The sequence below is a fragment of the Rhinolophus hipposideros genome (assembly GCF_964194185.1).
Source record: "Rhinolophus hipposideros genome assembly, chromosome: 19".
NCBI lineage: Eukaryota > Metazoa > Chordata > Mammalia > Chiroptera > Rhinolophidae > Rhinolophus > Rhinolophus hipposideros.
Genome location: NC_138065.1, coordinates 29,682,935 through 29,700,952, shown reverse-complemented (window position 1 = coordinate 29,700,952; position 18,018 = coordinate 29,682,935). Strand labels below are relative to the sequence as shown.

Below are 18,018 nucleotides of genomic sequence, written 5' to 3'. Positions count from 1 at the left end.
TTGCTGAGAAGTAGTGGCAGAAAGATAAAGAGCTTAGAGTATTGAGCGGGTAGCAGGAGAACACCTTAGGTGGTAAAGTACAGGGAGCAGCTTCTAGGCTGCTGAGAGGAGGTGAAATATGACAGGTGATGGACTGAGAGGAGAATAAAGGAAAGGATTTGGGGACATGCCTGTTCTTAGGGCAGTGGATAAGTTCTTCAGATGGCTAATTTCAGCCATTATATGTGGGTTTTTACTAGTAAAGTTTGGAAAATAATTTTATTTCCCAGTTTTGGGAGTACTTTATAATAAAGCCCAATTTCTTCTTTCCTTCCTTCTACAAGTATTTACTAACGCTCATTATAGCCAGATATCTTACTAGGCTCTGGTAATAGATAAACAGAACAGAAGTTCCTCCCTATAAAGAGCTCACAATCTAGTGAAGGAGATGGAAGGCTACTATTGCAGTGTGACGAGTTTTAGACTCTACGAATGGACAGAGAGCAGGGGGCAGCTACCCGCTGTGGGAGACCAGGGAGGTTTTGTGGAGTAGACTTTAAAGGATGAGCTGTGACTTATAGAAGGGAGATGTTGTTCCCCCACCCTCAATGGGAGAGAGCAAGTGAGCAAAGGCATAGTGGGTGGGAGAGAAGCACAGGAGTTAGGCAGACCTGTCCTTGTGTGCCATGCTGAGGAATTTGAATTCTCTTCTAAGTGATGAGCAGTACTAAGAAATTTTAAGCAAGAGAGTGACATGATTTTATTGTGTTTTAGAAAGAGAACCAGGCCAGCCCAGTGGCTCACATTGTTGTTGGAGCACTGTGCTCCTAATGCCGAGGTCGCTGGTTCGATTCCTACATGGGCCACTGAGCTCCGTCCTTACAGCTAAGATTGTGAACAACAGCTCTCCCTGGAGCTGGGCTCCTGTGAGCAACCGGAGGTCAGCGTGTGCTGCCACGTTCTGTTGTGGGGTACCATGTGCTGCCAGGAGTGACCGGTGGCCAGCATGAGTGGCCGGCAGCCAGTGTAAGTGGCTGGCAGCGATCGTGAGCGGCTGGCAGCTGGTGAGAGCTGCTGTGAGCCGCTGACTGACGACTGGCAACCGACTTCCTCAGCCGGGGGGAGTGCAAGGCTCATAATACCAGCATGGGTAGATTTGCCAGATAGATTTGCCAGACCTGCATAAATGATTGGGTAAGAGAATGGAGGGAACAGTGTGAGGTGGTTCAGAGCTCTGGTTTGGGTTATTGAGTGGATTGTAATACCATTCACAAGATGAGAAATACTGAAGAACAGATTTGGTTAGAAAGAGGATGTTTGGCTTTGTACTTTTCTTCATCCTGGTTGGACAACCAGTTACCAAATGGACTAGAGCTAGGAGAGAGGTTATAGATGTAGGTTAGGGAATTTTCAGCATATTGCTGGCAGTTGAGGCAATGGGTGTAGAGGAGATTACACAGGCACGACATATAATTAGATAAACAAGAATAAAAGGATAAAAGTTTGGTTAAGGTCCACCAACACTTAGAGTAGAGGTGGAGTCGCCACAGATGGAGGTATTGAAAAGGAGGAATAGCATTGAAAAAACCAAAAGAAGAGTTTCAGGAAGGACAGAAAGGTTAAAATTGTCCAGTGCTTTAGAAAGGTCAAAGATTGAGCAGCTTCACTTTAAGGAGAGTGCAAGAGCCATTTCAGAAAAGAGGTAGAGGAAGTTTAGGAGAGAATGGGAGGAGAGGAAGTCAGGACTCTTCCCAGTAGCCTATCCCTGAAGAGAAAGAGGGGAGGGATTACCTGACAGCAGATGTAGGGTTACAGGGGTGGGGTGGGGGGTGGCATTCAGGTGTGTGGGGAAGGGGGGAGGGAGAGAGACAGAGAGAGATGCTTTAAGATGGAGATACCTGAACATATTAGCTGAGGAGAAGAAGCCAGTGGAGAAGGAAAAGTTGAAGACAGATTGGAGAGAAGATTATTGATGGAGCAAAGTCTCAGAGGAGATGGTGGCTTCGACATGTTAGTCTTAGAAAGGAGGACAATGCCTCTTTATTAGACCTTGGAGAGAAAGAGAAAAAGATAGTGGCAAGGGCAGTAATTTTCTAGGTAAAAGAATGTAAAATGGAGGAAGTGCATGTCTGATAACCTCAATTTTCTCTGTGGAGCAAGAGTCAGGTCCACTGTGGGGAGGGCAGAGAGGGAAGTTGCAAGGCTCAGGAGAAAGGCAGGGGTGTGGAGTGGAGATGTCATCAGGGCTGAGCCCAGCTGCGACTGGGGACTGTGGATCTGCAGTGTCCTCGTCTGTACTGCAGTGTGATTTTTCTCCAGCAGCACCATAATCTGCATGTGAGTGCAGGGAGGGTGGATACTTTGATTAATCTGGGAGTTTGAGTTTTAGAAAATCGAGCAGAAAGACCATGGATGGGTTGTTTGAGAGTGCAGTTGTTCTACTTTACCATGGGGTGTAGACTTTGTAGGGAAATAACTAAAACCACGAAGAGGCTGATGGCTCCAGAAAAAAAAGGGAAGAATTGAGGAGCTGAGGATCCCAGTGGAGTAGAAAAACTTGTGCAGTTCAGGAAGAGAGTAAGATAGAATGCTGTGATCAGACAACGGGAATATTAGAACTGAAGATGTTAGTGGTGCAGAGGCGTAGGAGCTGAGTACAGCCATGGGAGTCAGTTGCTAGGGTGGCAGTGGAGGACTTTGGAGTTGAGGACATCAAGGTCATATAAAATTAGGGCATTGGTTCAGTCATCTTCAAGAACAGTGATGGCACGACTTAGAATGAAGAAGATAACTGATGCTGAAAGAATCATCTAGAAGCTGACCGTGATGAAAAGGGCTCGATGGTGGAAGATTAGTAGTGCTTCAGGAAAGAGATTGTTGCCAGAATGTGAAAGAATGAGTGTCCACATGGCAGTAAGGAGCTAGGAGAACACTTGTGTAGATGTTCCCAGCTCTATGGTGTGTTGGACATTTGAGAATGAACAGGGCTCCGAGAGGGTGGAGTTGAATGGGTTCTAGAAAGCATTATGAAAGAGGTAGGGAGTAAGGACAGTAGAGGAAGGACACAGGAGAGAAATGAAAAATCTTAGTTTCTCCTCAAGAAAACCTTTAAAGCCCCCAACACATCAGACAGGCAGGACTATTATTTTGAGCCTTATAAGAAAAAGAGACAATCACTTGAGAGGCCAATGCCCTTGAGTTAGTAACAGATCCAAGATTCACACGTGGGCACCTGGGGGTACCGGAGAGATACAGCTGCTCCCCTCACCTGTGGAACAGGAAGCACTAGAGAGAGGAAGTCAGGCCTGCTCCTCTCTCTGCCTCCCTAGGCCACCCGGAACTCCCGCAAGGCCATTGCCTTTGGCAAGCGCTCACACTCCATGAAGCGGAATCCCAATGCACCTGTCACCAAGGCGGGCTGGCTCTTCAAACAGGTGAGGCCTCCTCATCCATTCTGCCCAGCACGCCCCTCGCTTTCTCCTCATAGCTGTATCCTTGGTGGTTACTATAGTCCGTGTCTATTTTGGTATGTCCTCCCATGTCCTAATTTGGTATATCTCTATGAACGAATCTCCTAATTTTATGAAGGCCCAGAGAAGTCAGTTAGCTTCCCAAAATGTCACAGAACAATTAGTGTCATACTTGGGAATCCATCTAGATCTCCTGATAGGCAGATGCAATGACTTCGAAATATGCTAGGTCATCCACCATATTGGAGCAACTGGCTCATCCTCAGCAGGTCCCTCTTGCCATGAAAAGGGAGAGGTGGGGTGGTGTGTCCTTTAAGTCTGGGGTCCAGCAACTGTCCCCATTGGCCTTGCCACTGTCCCTGCCTGTCTTCTGCTCACGCATTCTGACTCATTCCTCACCCCTTTTATCTTCCCTGGGGGAGGCACTGAGGCCCAGGATGACAGAACTGAACGTCACAGGCAATATTCCAATGTCAGTTCCCTACATCTGGTGTCTCAAGAGGGTTGCTGCCACTTGTTAGTGGCCGAGCTGCAACCAGAGGCAGAATGTCCTCATAGTGTAGTACTCTTCCTGCCACGTCCCCCTTCTCCCTATGCACAACTCACAGCTCACCCTGTCTGTCTCTCTATGTGCCCCGCAGGCCAGCTCTGGGGTCAAGCAGTGGAACAAGCGTTGGTTTGTCCTGGTGGACCGTTGCCTCTTCTACTATAAAGGTGAGCTTGCCCCCAGGCCTGCGGGGGCTACGAGAAGCCAGGGCCCAGCACCCTACCATTCTGCCAGATCACTGGGCTCTGCTTTGGATGGAAGTTGGCTGGCAGGGGGTCGCGGGGAGGGACTATCTCCCCCGCTGCAGTCTCTGTCATCAGTAAGGTGTCGCAGTGGAATAAAGACAAAGCTCACTTGCTCACACATTCCCTCACTTACTCATTCACATTCAGTGTTTACCGAGTGCTTACTGGGTTTCAGGCAGAGTTCTAGGCCTGCACTCGTGATATAGGGGTGAACACGACATGACAGATGGTGAAGTCCAGGGAGGAAAGGGGTGGAAAAGGAGAACGAGAGGAAGGTCATTAGTTACTACTAGCAGGTCACCTACCAACTGGAGCTTGTATGCTGATCTTCCTGCTATCCCATGGAATGCACTATCCGACCTATGAAGGCAGCAAGTTTTGTCTGTTGTGGTCATTGCTGTATGCACAGCACCTACAACAGTGCCTACAATGGCACATAGTAGTTGCTCCACCAGTGTGGAATAAATGAATATCCCCAGCTCTGCTCTCTTTGCTCCACTGAACACTCTCCTGACCCTCTCAAAACATAAAAAAATAAATAAAAGATAAAAGAAAGGCGGGCCAAGATCTGACAGCTTTGGTGCAGCAATCTCTAGAAAGGTATTTTAAAAATATATACAGCAACATTGTATCAAGGAGGGTCTGGAGGGATCGAATGAGGGTGATGACAGAGGTGGTCTTGTCACACTGATGCAGGCTGCTGGCAAGAGAAGGGTGAAATGACTTTGCAGCAGGAGAGGCAGTTCCCTTTTCCTCCATGCCCCTTCATGCCCCAGAAATGGCAGAGCACTGACTTCTCCGGGCCTCCTGGGAGCAATTCAGTGAATCATTAACTTTGGCAAACAAAGGTTGTACCCAGTGTTCCACCACGATAACGCTGCTGTCCCTGTGCCCTGAGTTGCCACCACCTGAACACTGAGGAGAGAAATCAGGAAGAGATCACGTAAGCAGGGTCTAGTCACAGAAGAAACCCCAATATTGGGGGAGAAGAATCTGCCCAGGCTGGCACCGTGGGATAAAGGGCTCCCCTGGAACCAGAGTGCGAACAAAGCTGGAGGAAAACCCAGCTCTCTGTAGAGGAGAGACGCTGGGCCTGACATAAGGACAACCTTAAAAAGCTGTGCATTTCCAGGTGCACTGTGGTAGGGGTCACTATCCACCAAGAGGTGCTCTCACTAGACTCCCAAACACAGGCCTAGACAATACCAGGCAGGGGGCCTGCCTCCTCTTGGGGCTGACAGCCCCTGCTTTCCTGAAGAAGCCCTGGATCCCCAGCCCCAGTTCCTCTTGCTTCTTTGGCTTAGCTCTTCTCTGGGTACCATGCGGAGGCCTGCACAGGACTCTGGACATTGGACCACGTATGAGGTGTGATCGAAAAAGACGGTGAGTGTTTAAATAAAAAAAAATTTATGGTAAATGACGCATTGCCATTAATCCCCCTCAAAATACTCCCCCTTGCTTTGAACATGCTTGTCCCATTGTTCTTGCCACTTTCTGAAGCAGTTCTGGAAGTCTTCTTTTGTGAGTATCTTCATCCTCCATCATGACAACACTCAGTGTCACACTTCTGGTATGGCAATTTCTGTCAAATAAAAACATTATGGGGGCCAGCCAGGAGGCTTAGGCAGTTAGAGCTCCATGCTCCTGACTCCCAAAGCTGCCGGTTCGATTCCCACATGGGCCAGTGGGCTCTCAACCACAAGGTTGCCAGTTCAATTCCTCGAGTCCTGCAAGGGATGGTGGGCTCTGCCCCCTGCAACTAAGATTGAACACGGCTCCTTGAGCTGAGCTGCCGCTGAGCTCCCTGATGGCTCAGTTTGTTGGAGCACGGGCTCTCAACCACAAAGTTGCCGATTCGACTCCCACAAGGGATGATGGGCTGCACCCCCTGCAACTAGCAATGGCAACTGGACCTGGAGCTGAGCTGCGCCCTCCACAACTAAGATTGAAAGGACAACAACTTGAAGCTGAACGGCACCCTCCACAGCTAAGATTGAAAGGACAACAACTTGACTTGGAAAAAAGTCCTGGAAATACACACTGTTCTCCAATAAAGTCCTGTTCCCCTTCCCCAATAAAATCTTAAAACAAACAAACACATTATGGTGTGTCTTCGTCCACTTTATTTACTAGATCTGATATCATGAAAGGTAAATATTTTGAAACAATTCAGGACATTGAGGCAGCCTCAACAGCGCAACTAAAGACACTCACAAAAGAGGACTTCCAAAACTGCTTCAGAAAGTGGCAAGAACAATGGGATAAGTGTGTTCAAAGAGAGGGGAAGTATTTTGAGGAGGATTAATGGCAATGTGTCTTTTACTGTAATAATTTTTTTATTTAAACATTCACTGTATTTTTTTGATCATACCTTGTATCTTGTGCAGGTGATGAGTAAGAGGAGAAGGGGAACTAGTTTATAATCCCTGAGATATTTCTTCTGAGCTCTATCTGAGGGTTTTACAGAGTTTTCAGCTCAGGGAATAAGGAGCTATCCTGGGCAAGTGGGGAGGGTCTTGCCATGGCCTCATAGTTGCTCCCCACCTGTCCCTCAGAATAGCCCCACCATTTCTGGCCTCTTACTGACAGCTGGGGACCCAACTAATCCATCAGGCTTCTTTGGAGATCCAGAACAAATTATGTAATAGCCTGATTGTTAACCTGATCCAGGGATAATAGACTAGGAGGCCTTGCAGGGGCAAATCTTCCTGTGGAGTAATGAGGACTGTAAAGGGGAGGGGTTTGCGTCAGGAGAGGACAAAGCAAACTGCTGGGTGCCTAGCAGAACCTTAGAAACAGTTACCCAGAGGAGCCGAGGCGAAGATGGGACTGTCCACTCTACCACACCCTATCCCATTATTATCCTATTACACATATGGCCTTTGGAATAGTCTTGTGTGGAAAGGCACTATGCATAAGACAGTGGGTAAGAATAGCTTGGGAGTCAGACTCCCTGGGTTCAAAGACCAGTCCACCGCTTTCTACTTAAGTAACCTTGGACAAATTACTTAACCTTTCTGTGTCTCAGCCTCCTTACCTATAAAATGGGGGTAGTAATAGTATCTGTTCATAGGATTGTTGGGAGGGTTAAATCCATGAAGGCGTTTCACTAGAGCAGTGCCCAACATAGATGGAACACTCTAAAATACTAGCTCTAATGGATTTGCCTCCTTCGGTACTAGAATGTCAGTTCCTGGAGAATGGGACTACTTCCCTCTCATCCACCTTTATAGTCCCTGTGTCTGCAATATGTCTGCAGAGCTTCCACGCACCCCAGCACCCCAACTCCGGGGAGCGTGCCTCTTGGTGTTGTGCAGAGCACAACCTGTGTGGTGGTGTGTGGTGGCCCTGCGTGCCTGACAAATAGATGAGCAACAAATATTTATTGCTTGTTGCTATTTATCATAATAGGGCTGATGGGCTCCTCTGTCTGCCCCCCTGCACATGCACATATGTGTGCGCATACATCTTACCTGCGCCTCTGTTTCCCGACAGATGAGAAGGAGGACAGCGTCCTGGGCAGCATCCCACTCCTGAGCTTCCGGGTGGCCGCAGTGCAGCCCTCGGACAACATCAGCCGAAAACACACCTTTAAGGTCAGTTGGCCCTCCTCTCTCAGGTCAGATGGGGGAGGGAGGCCTGCTCTTCTAGAGCATGGGGGAATAGAGAAGGGTTAAGAGCCGCCTCCCAAAGGAGTCTCAAGTGGTAGTGGGGGGAGGGAGTTGTCAACAGCCCCTGGACTCAGTGCAGGCTGTTGTAAGGCTAAGGTAAGGCCGTGCTGGAACCCCCTCTTCTTTCCTCTGGGGTTTGGTGGGTGATTCTCCCCAGGGTGGGCCGGTAGAGATGTGCTTCAGTGTGGTACCACAGTTTTTCTTAGGATGAGGGAGGAGGAGTGTATCAGTCCTATTGGTATAAATGTCAATAAATGTAGCCCAGCTGTGTCCTGAGCCCATGGGCCTTCTGCCCAGTGGCCTGGCACCTGGAACCTGGGAGACCCCTTGCAGTTGAGGCAGGAGCTATGGGCTGGGAATGGAGGGGCTGTGAGATCCTTTCTGGAAAGTCTCTTCCCCACCTTGGGCCCAGGGAACTAGACCAATAGTTAAGTTTCAATCTTCAGAGAAAATTAGGAGTTGAGTCTCATTACAATCAAGAGAAGTAAACCTCACGCAGACAATTCGAGAGAACAAATATGCAGGAAGATGGGCCTCACAGGCTTGCTCAGTGTGGCTCCCTCAGAACCTCTGGGGATCCACCCATTAAAGGCTGCAGCTGGTTCTTACTAGGCAGTGTTTTTCCACATTTAAAAATTCATAACCCATTAAAAACTATACAAATCCCAGGCCCTTTTTGTGTTTTATGATGTAAAGGCCCTGGTTCCTTTTCATTTTCCAGTATGAAATTACCATGCTTAGTACAAAGCCCTCTCTCTATCCCAATTGAGAATTGCTGTCCGAGGCCCTGAAAACCTAAAGCTATGGTGTTAGATGCTAGGACCTGCAGGTCATTCCAGGGCAGTGTCTGAGCCTCAGAGACTCTGCCCCTTTCTGTCATTCGGACTCTGGTCACCTGTCCGTAGAGAAGAGGTGGGCAACATGCACAGGTGCTGCTCTGGGGAACAAAGAGGGACTTCTTTGGCACATAATTAGTTTCTAGCCTCCCTAGGTCCTGTCTACCAGAGATGTGAACAGAATGAACAATTAATGAAACTCTGGTTCCAGGGAGCTGGGTTCTAGCTGGGGAAATAGGAACAGTCTGTTTAACCAACAACAAAGAGTCCTGCTCTACACAGATGTACACACACACTCACACAATCAGACAGCCTATGTCACCCTCCTTTCCAGACCTGTGCATACACACATGCACACTCTAGCTCGGAGTTCGGCAGGCATCCCGATGACTGACATACATACCCTCCATAAACCCCAGATCTCACTTATGTTCCCATCAGCTCCTCTCCTCCATCCCCATCCCCCAAAGGAGGGCAGAGCCTCTTTAAACCCAACTCGGAGGGCTTAGTGGCCACAAAGGACTCCAATTGTGGCTAATCAGAGGCCCTTCCCCAAGGAAAGCAGGGGAGCTGAGACAGATGGGAGGCTTGTCCTGCTATGGCTACAGAGTGAAACTCTTGGATGGCTGATAATGAGCCAAGACTGTTCCTGCCCCGCCCACTGCCAGGTGCCTTAGCCTCTTCCTATCCCAGCCTGTGGGAACTCAGTGGATTTCACCCCACTGGGGTACCACCCTCAATTCTCTGGCCCCCTTTCCTGGATCCAGGTTGGTGTCACCTCCTGCTGCCTTTCAGTTGTCCTGTCTTCCCCAGGCCCTCTGCCTTCCTCCAGCAGCAGTTGTTCCCAGGCATTTGCTCCTTCGTGTCCTCATGGGCATGTTGTGTCCTCCAGATTTACCGTGAGCTCTTCAAGTGCAAAGAGTATGTGTGCTTTCCTTGTGACTGGTGCCCAGAGCAGAGCTCTGCACTCACAAAAGCCCTACTAGATGCTTAGCGAATGAACTCATTTGCTGCGCACTCCTACCAGCCCCAGGACACACCCATGAGTGCCCTCGGTGTGTCTGTGTCCTCTGTGATAACCCTGTGTTCTCCACCCCGGAGGGCTTGCCTGGTCTCCACATTCCTTGTGTATAGTTTCAACTCCCAGACACCTCCTCACAGCTTCACTGGCTTTTCCTTAGCACCTCCCTGCCTCTGCTGACATGCTGGGCCTCCTGCTGGAGGGTGGGGCCTGGCAGGACCCAGAGGAAGGAGGCCCATCTCTGCCCCTAGAGGATGATGCTCCCTCACTGGGTAAGGGTTCCTGTCAGGAAGAAATCCTGTGCAGAGGAAGGGGGTTGCAGTGGGCCCGCTGGGAAAGCATTTGGAGGGTATTGTGGATTTGACATTGCCACTTAGAAGAGCCCTGGGGCTTTGTGAGAGGAGCCCTGTCTTCTCTCTTTCCAACCCCCAGAGACTCAGGATTTAACACCCAGGGGTTCAGAGGTCAAAGTGAGGTTCCCATCTGAGACTCTTAATCACTTTTGGATTTCTCATGCTGAGTGGGATAAAGAAGGCCACTTGCTTTTCCTGGGAAATTGAAGGTCTCACCTTGGAGTATGCTAAGGTCCCAGAAAGAATCTAGCTCTGGAGCATCTTTTCCTTGTGGCCTAAGAATCTTGAGTTTCACCAGGTAGACCCATCCCCATTCAACAGACGCCTCAATTAAGGCCAAAGCTGGTCAGGAACAGTGCGAGGGTTAGCACTGGAATACCCTGATTTCTCTCCACCGCCCCACCAAATTCCCTTGGTGCAAGCTCTTCTCTCCCCCTCCTGGTGGGTTGAACTGGGGACTTTGTTGGGTGCTGTTGTCCCAATGGTGACACCAAGTGGAGGGGGATAGTTTGAAGAGCTCCCCACTTCTGTCTGTTCCTTAACATTCCTGCCATATCGTCTTCTTTCTTTTCCTCTGGTGTTTGGTTGACCTGTTCTCTGCTTTTCCTCCTTCTGACCGTGTGAGGACCCCTCCTCTGGACAGGAGCTCTCTTCTGGGTTCCCGCCTGCCGCACCTGCTCGCAGCCGCCAACTAGGTAGCGTGCTCTGTCTGTCTGTGCATGCCCCTTGCATGCCCATGGAGAGAGGCCTGGCTGTCTCTGCATGGAAGAGACAATGCTAGCTTCTCAGAGGCCAAGAGATTGGCGTGTGTTAGGGGGCATCTCTCCTAGACATTGGGTAATTGCCCTTCAAATCAAAGATGTGGTAGGAGAGTGGGTGTGGTAGTTGTCCCTTCTGCTTATAATCACCTCAGGTGGGACAGGTAAGCTTACCTCGGCTGCCCAGTGGCAGGCATGTGGGTGCCAGCTGGAGCACTTGGATGACTGTGGGCCACCCTCCTCACCTTGCTCCTGAGCTCCATGTGGGAAAAAGAGCTGCAGGTGAAGGGAACAGCCTTTTTGACTGACCACCCTCTCTGTGGGTGTGGGTGTCTTCTCCCTACAGGTGACTGTGTGCTGGATCGACGAGGCCGGGGCCAATTCCACGTACTGCCTCCCCCCACAGGCTGAGCATGCTGGGGTCCGCACCTACTTCTTCAGTGCTGAGAGCCCCAAGGAGCAGGAGGCCTGGATCCAGGCCATGGGGGAGGCTGCCCGAGTACAGATCCCCCCCGCCCAGAAGTCTGTGCCCCAAGCTGTGCGTCACAAGTGAGTGCCAGAGTACTGGGCCTGGATGTGGGGAGTGCTAGAGAAAGAGGAAGAGAGAGGAAGTGCCCCATTCTGTGCCATCATGGAACCCAGTGTGCTGGCTTGGATCTTTGGGAACATATGAACTGTCTCCTTACACCCCAGCAGGGTGCCGGGTTGAGTGATTTCAGAGCTCATACTCTCTTCCCCTGACCTGCGCTTCCTCTTCTCTCTGAGCTGGTGGAGGCCAAGTGAGAAGCCAGATTCCACTGGGGCCAAGAGCCAAAGACCAAGGTCATTTGCTCTTTTTTTTTTCTTGGCTGTGCATGTTAAGCACACAGCCTTTGGAGGAAGGTGGACTCAGGTTTGGCTACTTGGCAACTTGGCTACTTGCCCACAGTGCGACCTCAGTGTAAGTTACTTAACCTATGTGAAATGCAGTTTCCTTTCCTCAAAGACAGCAATTATAATCCCACCTCACAGGTTGTTGTGAGGACTAAACAGTATATAAAATGCTTGGCATTTCATGGACGCTCAGTACATGCATGGCTGCTCCCATCACTTCCTCATCCGCTGTCTCAGTGCCTTCAACTGGCTGTTGAGTCTTGAGTTAGATGTTAACGGGGATCCAGAAGGAGGTGTGACAGTATAGAGTCCAAGTCTATTCATGTGTCTTAGAAATGTTTACCAAGCAGTGTCTCAATAAGGATGCTTGAATATGTTGAATTTGGGAAACTATAGGAAGAACATTGTCACGAGATTCCAAATATTTGCTTCAATCAAGGGGCCTACTTCCAGAAGCTTACTCATTTATTGCATAAATATTTCCTACAAGTAGAAATGTGTAAGGCATTATAGCAGGAGCTAGGAAAACAAGGAAAATTCTGACATGATCCTGCTTAGTGGAGCTTCTATTCTAACAAAAAGTCAGTCCTAGGAGAAGCTTGTTTCTGACAAGGGAACTAGCATGTTTCTATGCCTGTGAAGTTTGAGGCAACAGCTTCTACCCTGGTGCCTGCCATGTTTGATCCCACACCAGTCCTGTGAAAGGAGGCATTATTATCTCCATACTGCCATCAAGGAGCCCAAGGCTTATGGAAGTTGAGGAACTTTCTATAGGAGAGAGGGCTCACCTATAAGAAGTCTCTGTAGCTGGGACATCAAGGGTCGTTGGTGTTGTGAAGCTTCCGTGTAGTGTATGCCAAGTTGGGGGTCTGAATCAGGGATAGACGGCAGAGGAGACCAAAACTGGGTGAGGTTCATCTTGGTCATAGCTTGAAGGCTGGGCTCAAGGCAGGTCAGCAGACGGGCGTGGGGTGTGGCGTGACCCATGGGAGAACTGGGGGGTAGAATGAGCACAGAGGCATAGGCAGGACTGGATGACTTTTTGTAATAATTAGGAAACAGAATAGTAATTCATTGAATTTTGTTCCCATCGCTACCTTCTTGCCTATCCTTCTCCACTCCGTTTCTCCATCCCAGTCTATCACCCCCTCCTCAACTCCATGCTGGGCTGGAGTCCCTTACAATGTCTCCCTTGGCAACCTGCAGCCACGAGAAACCAGATTCAGAGAACATCCCACCCAGCAAACACCACCACCAGCCACCGCACAACAGCCTCCCCAAGCCTGAGCCAGAGGCCAAGACTCGAGAGGAGGGTGATGGCCGAGGCTGTGAGAAGACAGAGAGGAGGCCAGAGAGGCCTGAAGTCCAGAGTGAGCCTCTGGTGAAAGCCAATGGCATCCAAGCTGGACTGGAACCAGTCTCAGAACGGGGCAGCCCTTACCCCGAGGGCCCAAGGATCCCAGGGGGTGGGGAGCGGCCCACCCAACCCAACGGCTGGCAGTATACTTCCCCCAGCCGGCCAGGGAGCACAGCTTTCCAGCCTCAAGACTCAGAGAGTGGGGAACACCAGCGGAGCTTACCGCCACATGCCAACTCTGACAAGATCGCCCAGCGCAAGAGCTCCATGAACCAGCTTCAGCAGTGGGTAAACCTGCGCCGGGGGGTACCTCCACCTGAAGACCTTCGGAGGTGAGGCCTGGTGGGGGACGAGGGTGGAGCTGGGGTGCAGTCATAGCTAGGGGCAGGGGCTAGGGGAGTAATGTGAGAGGTGTCCCCTGTTGGAAACCTTCTGGAAGCCAGGCTGAGTTGGGAAATAAAATTCCAGAATTCCCAACGCGCCCAAATCCTTTCCTACCCCATGGCTCCCTCTGCCCTTGATTTTGCTCTCTGCTTCCTTCAGGGAAGGAACAAAGCACCCAGGGCCTCTCCACAGGGTGTTGAGTGGCCCAGGAAACTGGCTGACTGTGGTAGGGGCCTTAACGTTGTTCCAGTCAGAGATCTGTCCATCATTCCATCAGACATCATTCCACCCTCTTACAGCATCTTCTGTTCCACTGTTTCTACCAACAGGACACTCACTAACCACCAAGCCAACTCATTCCATTTTTGAACAGCTCTGATTATTTGAAAGCCAGTGTTTATAAAAAGAAAAGTAACAAAATGTTGCCACTCATTGATCCTACTTCTGTTCTCTAGAACAATTGACTCCTTTATCTAGTGATAAAGATTTTAAGACATTTGTTGGGCCTGATCATCAGGGCAAGTGGGGCTCCTTCCCTGGGGTTTGGGCAGCTCTAGGCTATAGGTAACAGACTCAGGAGGGCTGCTCACTGCTGGTGGTCTGGTGCCTGGGGCTTCTGACCTGCCCTAGGGAGACAGCCTCACTTGGCATGAGTCCCATAAAATCAGGGAAGCTGCCCTTTGTCCCTCCTCTGTCCCTCTCCTTGAGGTTCCTGGTACACTTGCACTCTTTCTTCTATTTGCCTTTCTGGACAGGATCTGATAAATTGGTTCACTTTGAAATAGAGATGGCTAATAAAGCTTAAAGTTTCTCCCCAGGGGTATTTCATTTTAAAAAGACAAGATGGAAGCTCTGACAGGTGGAATTTTGGGCCTCAGGGAGCTGATTGAGGAAGGAGCTCTGAGGAGGGGGTCTTCTCTGCACCTCTGGAAACAAACCTGGTGCTCTGTGTACTCACAAGGCCAGCCTGGGGCACCATTCACCTGGTCAAACCCCGCTCTAGGCTAGAGGACAAGAAGGTGGGGCTGGGGCATGGATGGATGGGTGGGGGCGTACCACTCTCTCCACTTCCTTACACTGTCCTGTCTCTCAGTCCCTCTAGGTTCTACCCTGTGTCCCGCAGGACCCCTGAGTATTATGGCCCCTACTCCTCCCAGTACCCTGATGATTACCAGTATTACCCACAAGGAGTGCGGCCAGACAGCATCTGCTCCATGCCCGCCTACGATCGGATCAGCCCACCCTGGGCTCTGGAGGACAAGCGCCACTCCTTTCGCAATGGGGGCGGGTGGAAGGAGCCTGCTGGCTATGGGCGGCAGGATGGCACTGTCTGGATCCCCAGCCCCTCTCGGCAGCCAGTTTATTATGATGAGCTGGATGCCACTTCTGGCTCTCTGCGCCGCCTGTCCTTGCAGCCTCGGTCCCACTCTGTGCCCCGCTCACCCAGCCAGGGCGCCTACAGCCGTGCCCGTATTTACTCCCCAGTCCGTTCACCCAGTGCCCGTTTTGAGCGGCTGCCACCTCGCAGCGAGGACATCTATGCTGACCCAGCTGCCTATGTAATGAGGCGATCCATCAGCTCTCCCAAGGTGAGCCACCAGCCTTCCCCTCCTCCTTCATCCCCTGAGGTACCCCAGAAACCTGAGACCATCTGCTGAGAAAAGGTGGAGATGTGGGGGCATCTGGGATCCAGGGACACTGGGCTGTGTGTCGGAAGGACCAGTGGTGCTGCTCAGGGGCCACTGGCCCTGTGGTTCCACCCCCAGGGCTGTTGCCCTGGGGGACTTGCTTTGCCCGTTGAGTAGGAACATTGCTCTCTGTGCCTGTCCCCAGGTTGTGCCAGGAACCCTAATTTTTTATGATAGGGCAGAGAGTATTCTGTCTTTTCAAATCTTGAGGACCTGGACAGATCAATGCTGCCCATTTTAGTTTGGAGTCTGCTCTGGGACAAAATACAAACATTCTTAACCTTGAACTTCAGTTGGTGGGGAAGTCCGTGTCCCAGTCAGACCCCCCTCACCTCTCCAATCCCCTTTCTTTTCCAGTATGATTACCTGGGAGACAGGAGGCCAGTCCCTGCAGGACTGTTCCCCTACAACTACCCACCACCCCCCACGGTCCACGATAAGATGGTACGTCCTCTCCTTCCCTTCCATTTCCCTCAGGATCTCTCCTCCCAGGGTGGGCCAAACTAGGGCCGACGCAGGGATGCTCTGTGTCCAATGCCTGGCCCATCTGGGTTTTAGCAGCCTCTGGATACCTCCTCCCTCCTGGCCAGGACTCTAACACCAATACGGAGTTTGGTGTCGGCTGCTCCTTCTCCTCTGTGACACAGGGCCGAGGAGTAGGGAAAAGATATGGAAGCATGTAATGTCCTGATCCTCTCATCCTCAGAACAATCCTCCTCTCCAGCATGCCGAGGGGCCTGGACATAGGCTCAGATTGTGGCCTGGGGAGGAAGTCAGGCTGGAGCTCCCAAGTTGCCCACTAAGTGTATTTGCTTCCAGTTTATCCTTGCCTGGAATGTCACTTTGGGGAAGGAGACAGTGTGGAAGGACTGAGGAAGAAAAGATTTTCCATATTGTGTCTCCTCCTCCTTTCTCCTCCCCTTTCTATTGTCTCTTCCTGGAATTATTCTCCTAAGAAGTAGGAGAACTAGCCGCGGACGCTCCACTTGGAGGCTGGGGGTAGGGAGCGGGGAGAACCACCGGAACCAATAGGCAGAATCCTCATCCACGAAGGGCTGTTTATTGCTGTCCCCTCTCCCAGGATAGCATCAGGAGGCCAGGGTGGAGGGGGCCTTGGTGGGCAGGGAGGGCTGCTACTCCTTCTCATTCTCCTCTGCCAGTGTCCAAACCCTGTAGCCTTGTCACATGGTAAATGTACCCATCCAGAAACAACAGATTTCCCCAGAAAACTCAGAAAATGCTGCTGGAAAGGCTTACTAGATTGCTTCAGCAGTGCTTCTGTCACACAGGGAGGGCCAGGCTGACCCTAGGAGCCATGGAGTGGGGGGCCCAAGTGTGACACTCCAGGAGCTGGTCTGGGAGTGTCCAGTGAGTGTGTCCAGCAGGCAGCTTCTGTGCCTGCCCACATCCTCATTCCCTCCCTTCCCTAGAATTCCTCAAGGGCAGAGAGACCTCTTTCTGTCCTTGCCCAGCTAACTCTTAACTGCTTTGCTTCCTTTTATTGTTTTCTTTTGTCATGTTCCTGTTTGTTTGTGTTGCCGTTGGGCCTCGGGCTCCGGGCTCCGGGTAGGATGAACTTTTAGACCTTCAGTTGCAAAGAAACCTAGAGTATTTGGATCAGCAGGTAGGCAGAGCTGGTGCCCCTCGCCGTCCCCCTGCTCCTGTGTCCCCCTGCTCCTGTCACGTTTACCCACCCTCTCCTTCCCACCTCATTTTCCATCCATTTGACACCCTTTGTTGGCACAACCAGGGCACAACAAAGTGGCTTATATTTTGGTTTGTGCCTTCTCACCCCTTCTCTTCAAAGCTCTTTAGGGCAGCTGGGAGTTTTTTGGGGAAAGAATAATAATAAATGACCACATGAATAATTAATGCCACCTCCTATTTGTTCAGCACAGATGGAACTGCCCCTAGGGGGCAGGCAGCAATTTGCATCTTTGTTGGAGAGAGTAGCTGAGATGAGCGGGAGCTCCATGCTTGGGGCTAAAATGTTAGGATTTAGTTCAGCCTGAATATGGGAAATTATCCAATTATATTTCACAGGTTGTTACTAAACTCCATAGTTTATAAACTGAGGACTATAGATCTGTCCTAGGATAACTTAAAAATTACATCAATTCAGTATATTTGTTAGTTCCTGCATGCAGTTCTTTTGTATACATAGCTCAGTACAGTGGACTGAGAGAGTATTTTCAACCCAGTTTTATAAATGAGTATCCTGAAGAGGCAATGAGTTTTCCCACGGGATGGAAATGATTGGCTGCCTGGGCTCCCAGCTCCAGGGTTCCAACCATTTGCTACGTTGCCTTGTGGGACTAAAGGGGCTGGGTTTAGACAGGCAACATGCTGGGCATTTCTCTGAACACATACTCTTAGGTTCAGATCTGTGGGATTTCACCATGCACATACTGTCTTGTGGAGGCAGCCTGGGGTGGTGGTGGAAATAATAATGATAGTTGTAGTAGTAGTAGTAGTAGTAGTAGTAGTAGTAGTAGTAGTAGTAATAGTAATAATAATAATGGCAACAGCTACCGTGATTGGGTGCTTCCTCTGTGCTCTATACTGTTCTAAGCATTTTACAGATCTTAACTCATTTAATCTTTGTAACGGCCCTATATAATGGGTACTGTTATTATCCCCATTTTATAGCTGCTGAAACGAAAGCGCAGAGAGGTTAAAAAACATGCCAAGGGCATACAACCAGTGCACAGCAGAGCTTGGAATATGATTCTGAGCTTTTAACCCAGTTTACAGCCGAGGAAACATATAATATATGAAGAAGTTGGGGTGAAACATATAATATGTGAAGAAGTTGGGGTCAAACATATAATATATG

General features: G+C 50.2%; 1 protein-coding gene across 24 annotated transcripts in view; it reads left to right on the top strand.

The window, feature by feature from the left end:
- PLEKHA6 (pleckstrin homology domain containing A6) overlaps window positions 1–18,018 on the top strand; it is a 134,578-nt gene that overhangs the window by 91,960 nt on the left and 24,600 nt on the right. For 11 of the 24 annotated variants that reach the window (XM_081025574.1, XM_081025591.1, XM_081025572.1 and 8 more), the window contains 8 exons: window positions 3,309–3,413; window positions 4,091–4,163; window positions 7,737–7,837; window positions 11,227–11,429; window positions 12,891–13,442; window positions 14,588–15,083; window positions 15,540–15,626; window positions 16,753–16,806. In XM_081025574.1, the coding sequence (XP_080881700.1) occupies window positions 3,309–3,413; window positions 4,091–4,163; window positions 7,737–7,837; window positions 11,227–11,429; window positions 12,891–13,442; window positions 14,588–15,083; window positions 15,540–15,626; window positions 16,753–16,806 (1,671 nt within the window). Of the gene's footprint in view, window positions 1–3,308; window positions 3,414–4,090; window positions 4,164–7,736; window positions 7,838–7,868; window positions 10,818–11,226; window positions 11,430–12,890; window positions 13,443–14,587; window positions 15,084–15,539; window positions 15,627–16,752; window positions 16,807–18,018 lie in introns of those variants that run through there. The other 13 variants (XM_081025592.1, XM_081025593.1, XM_081025579.1 and 10 more) reach the window with 6 other exon arrangements.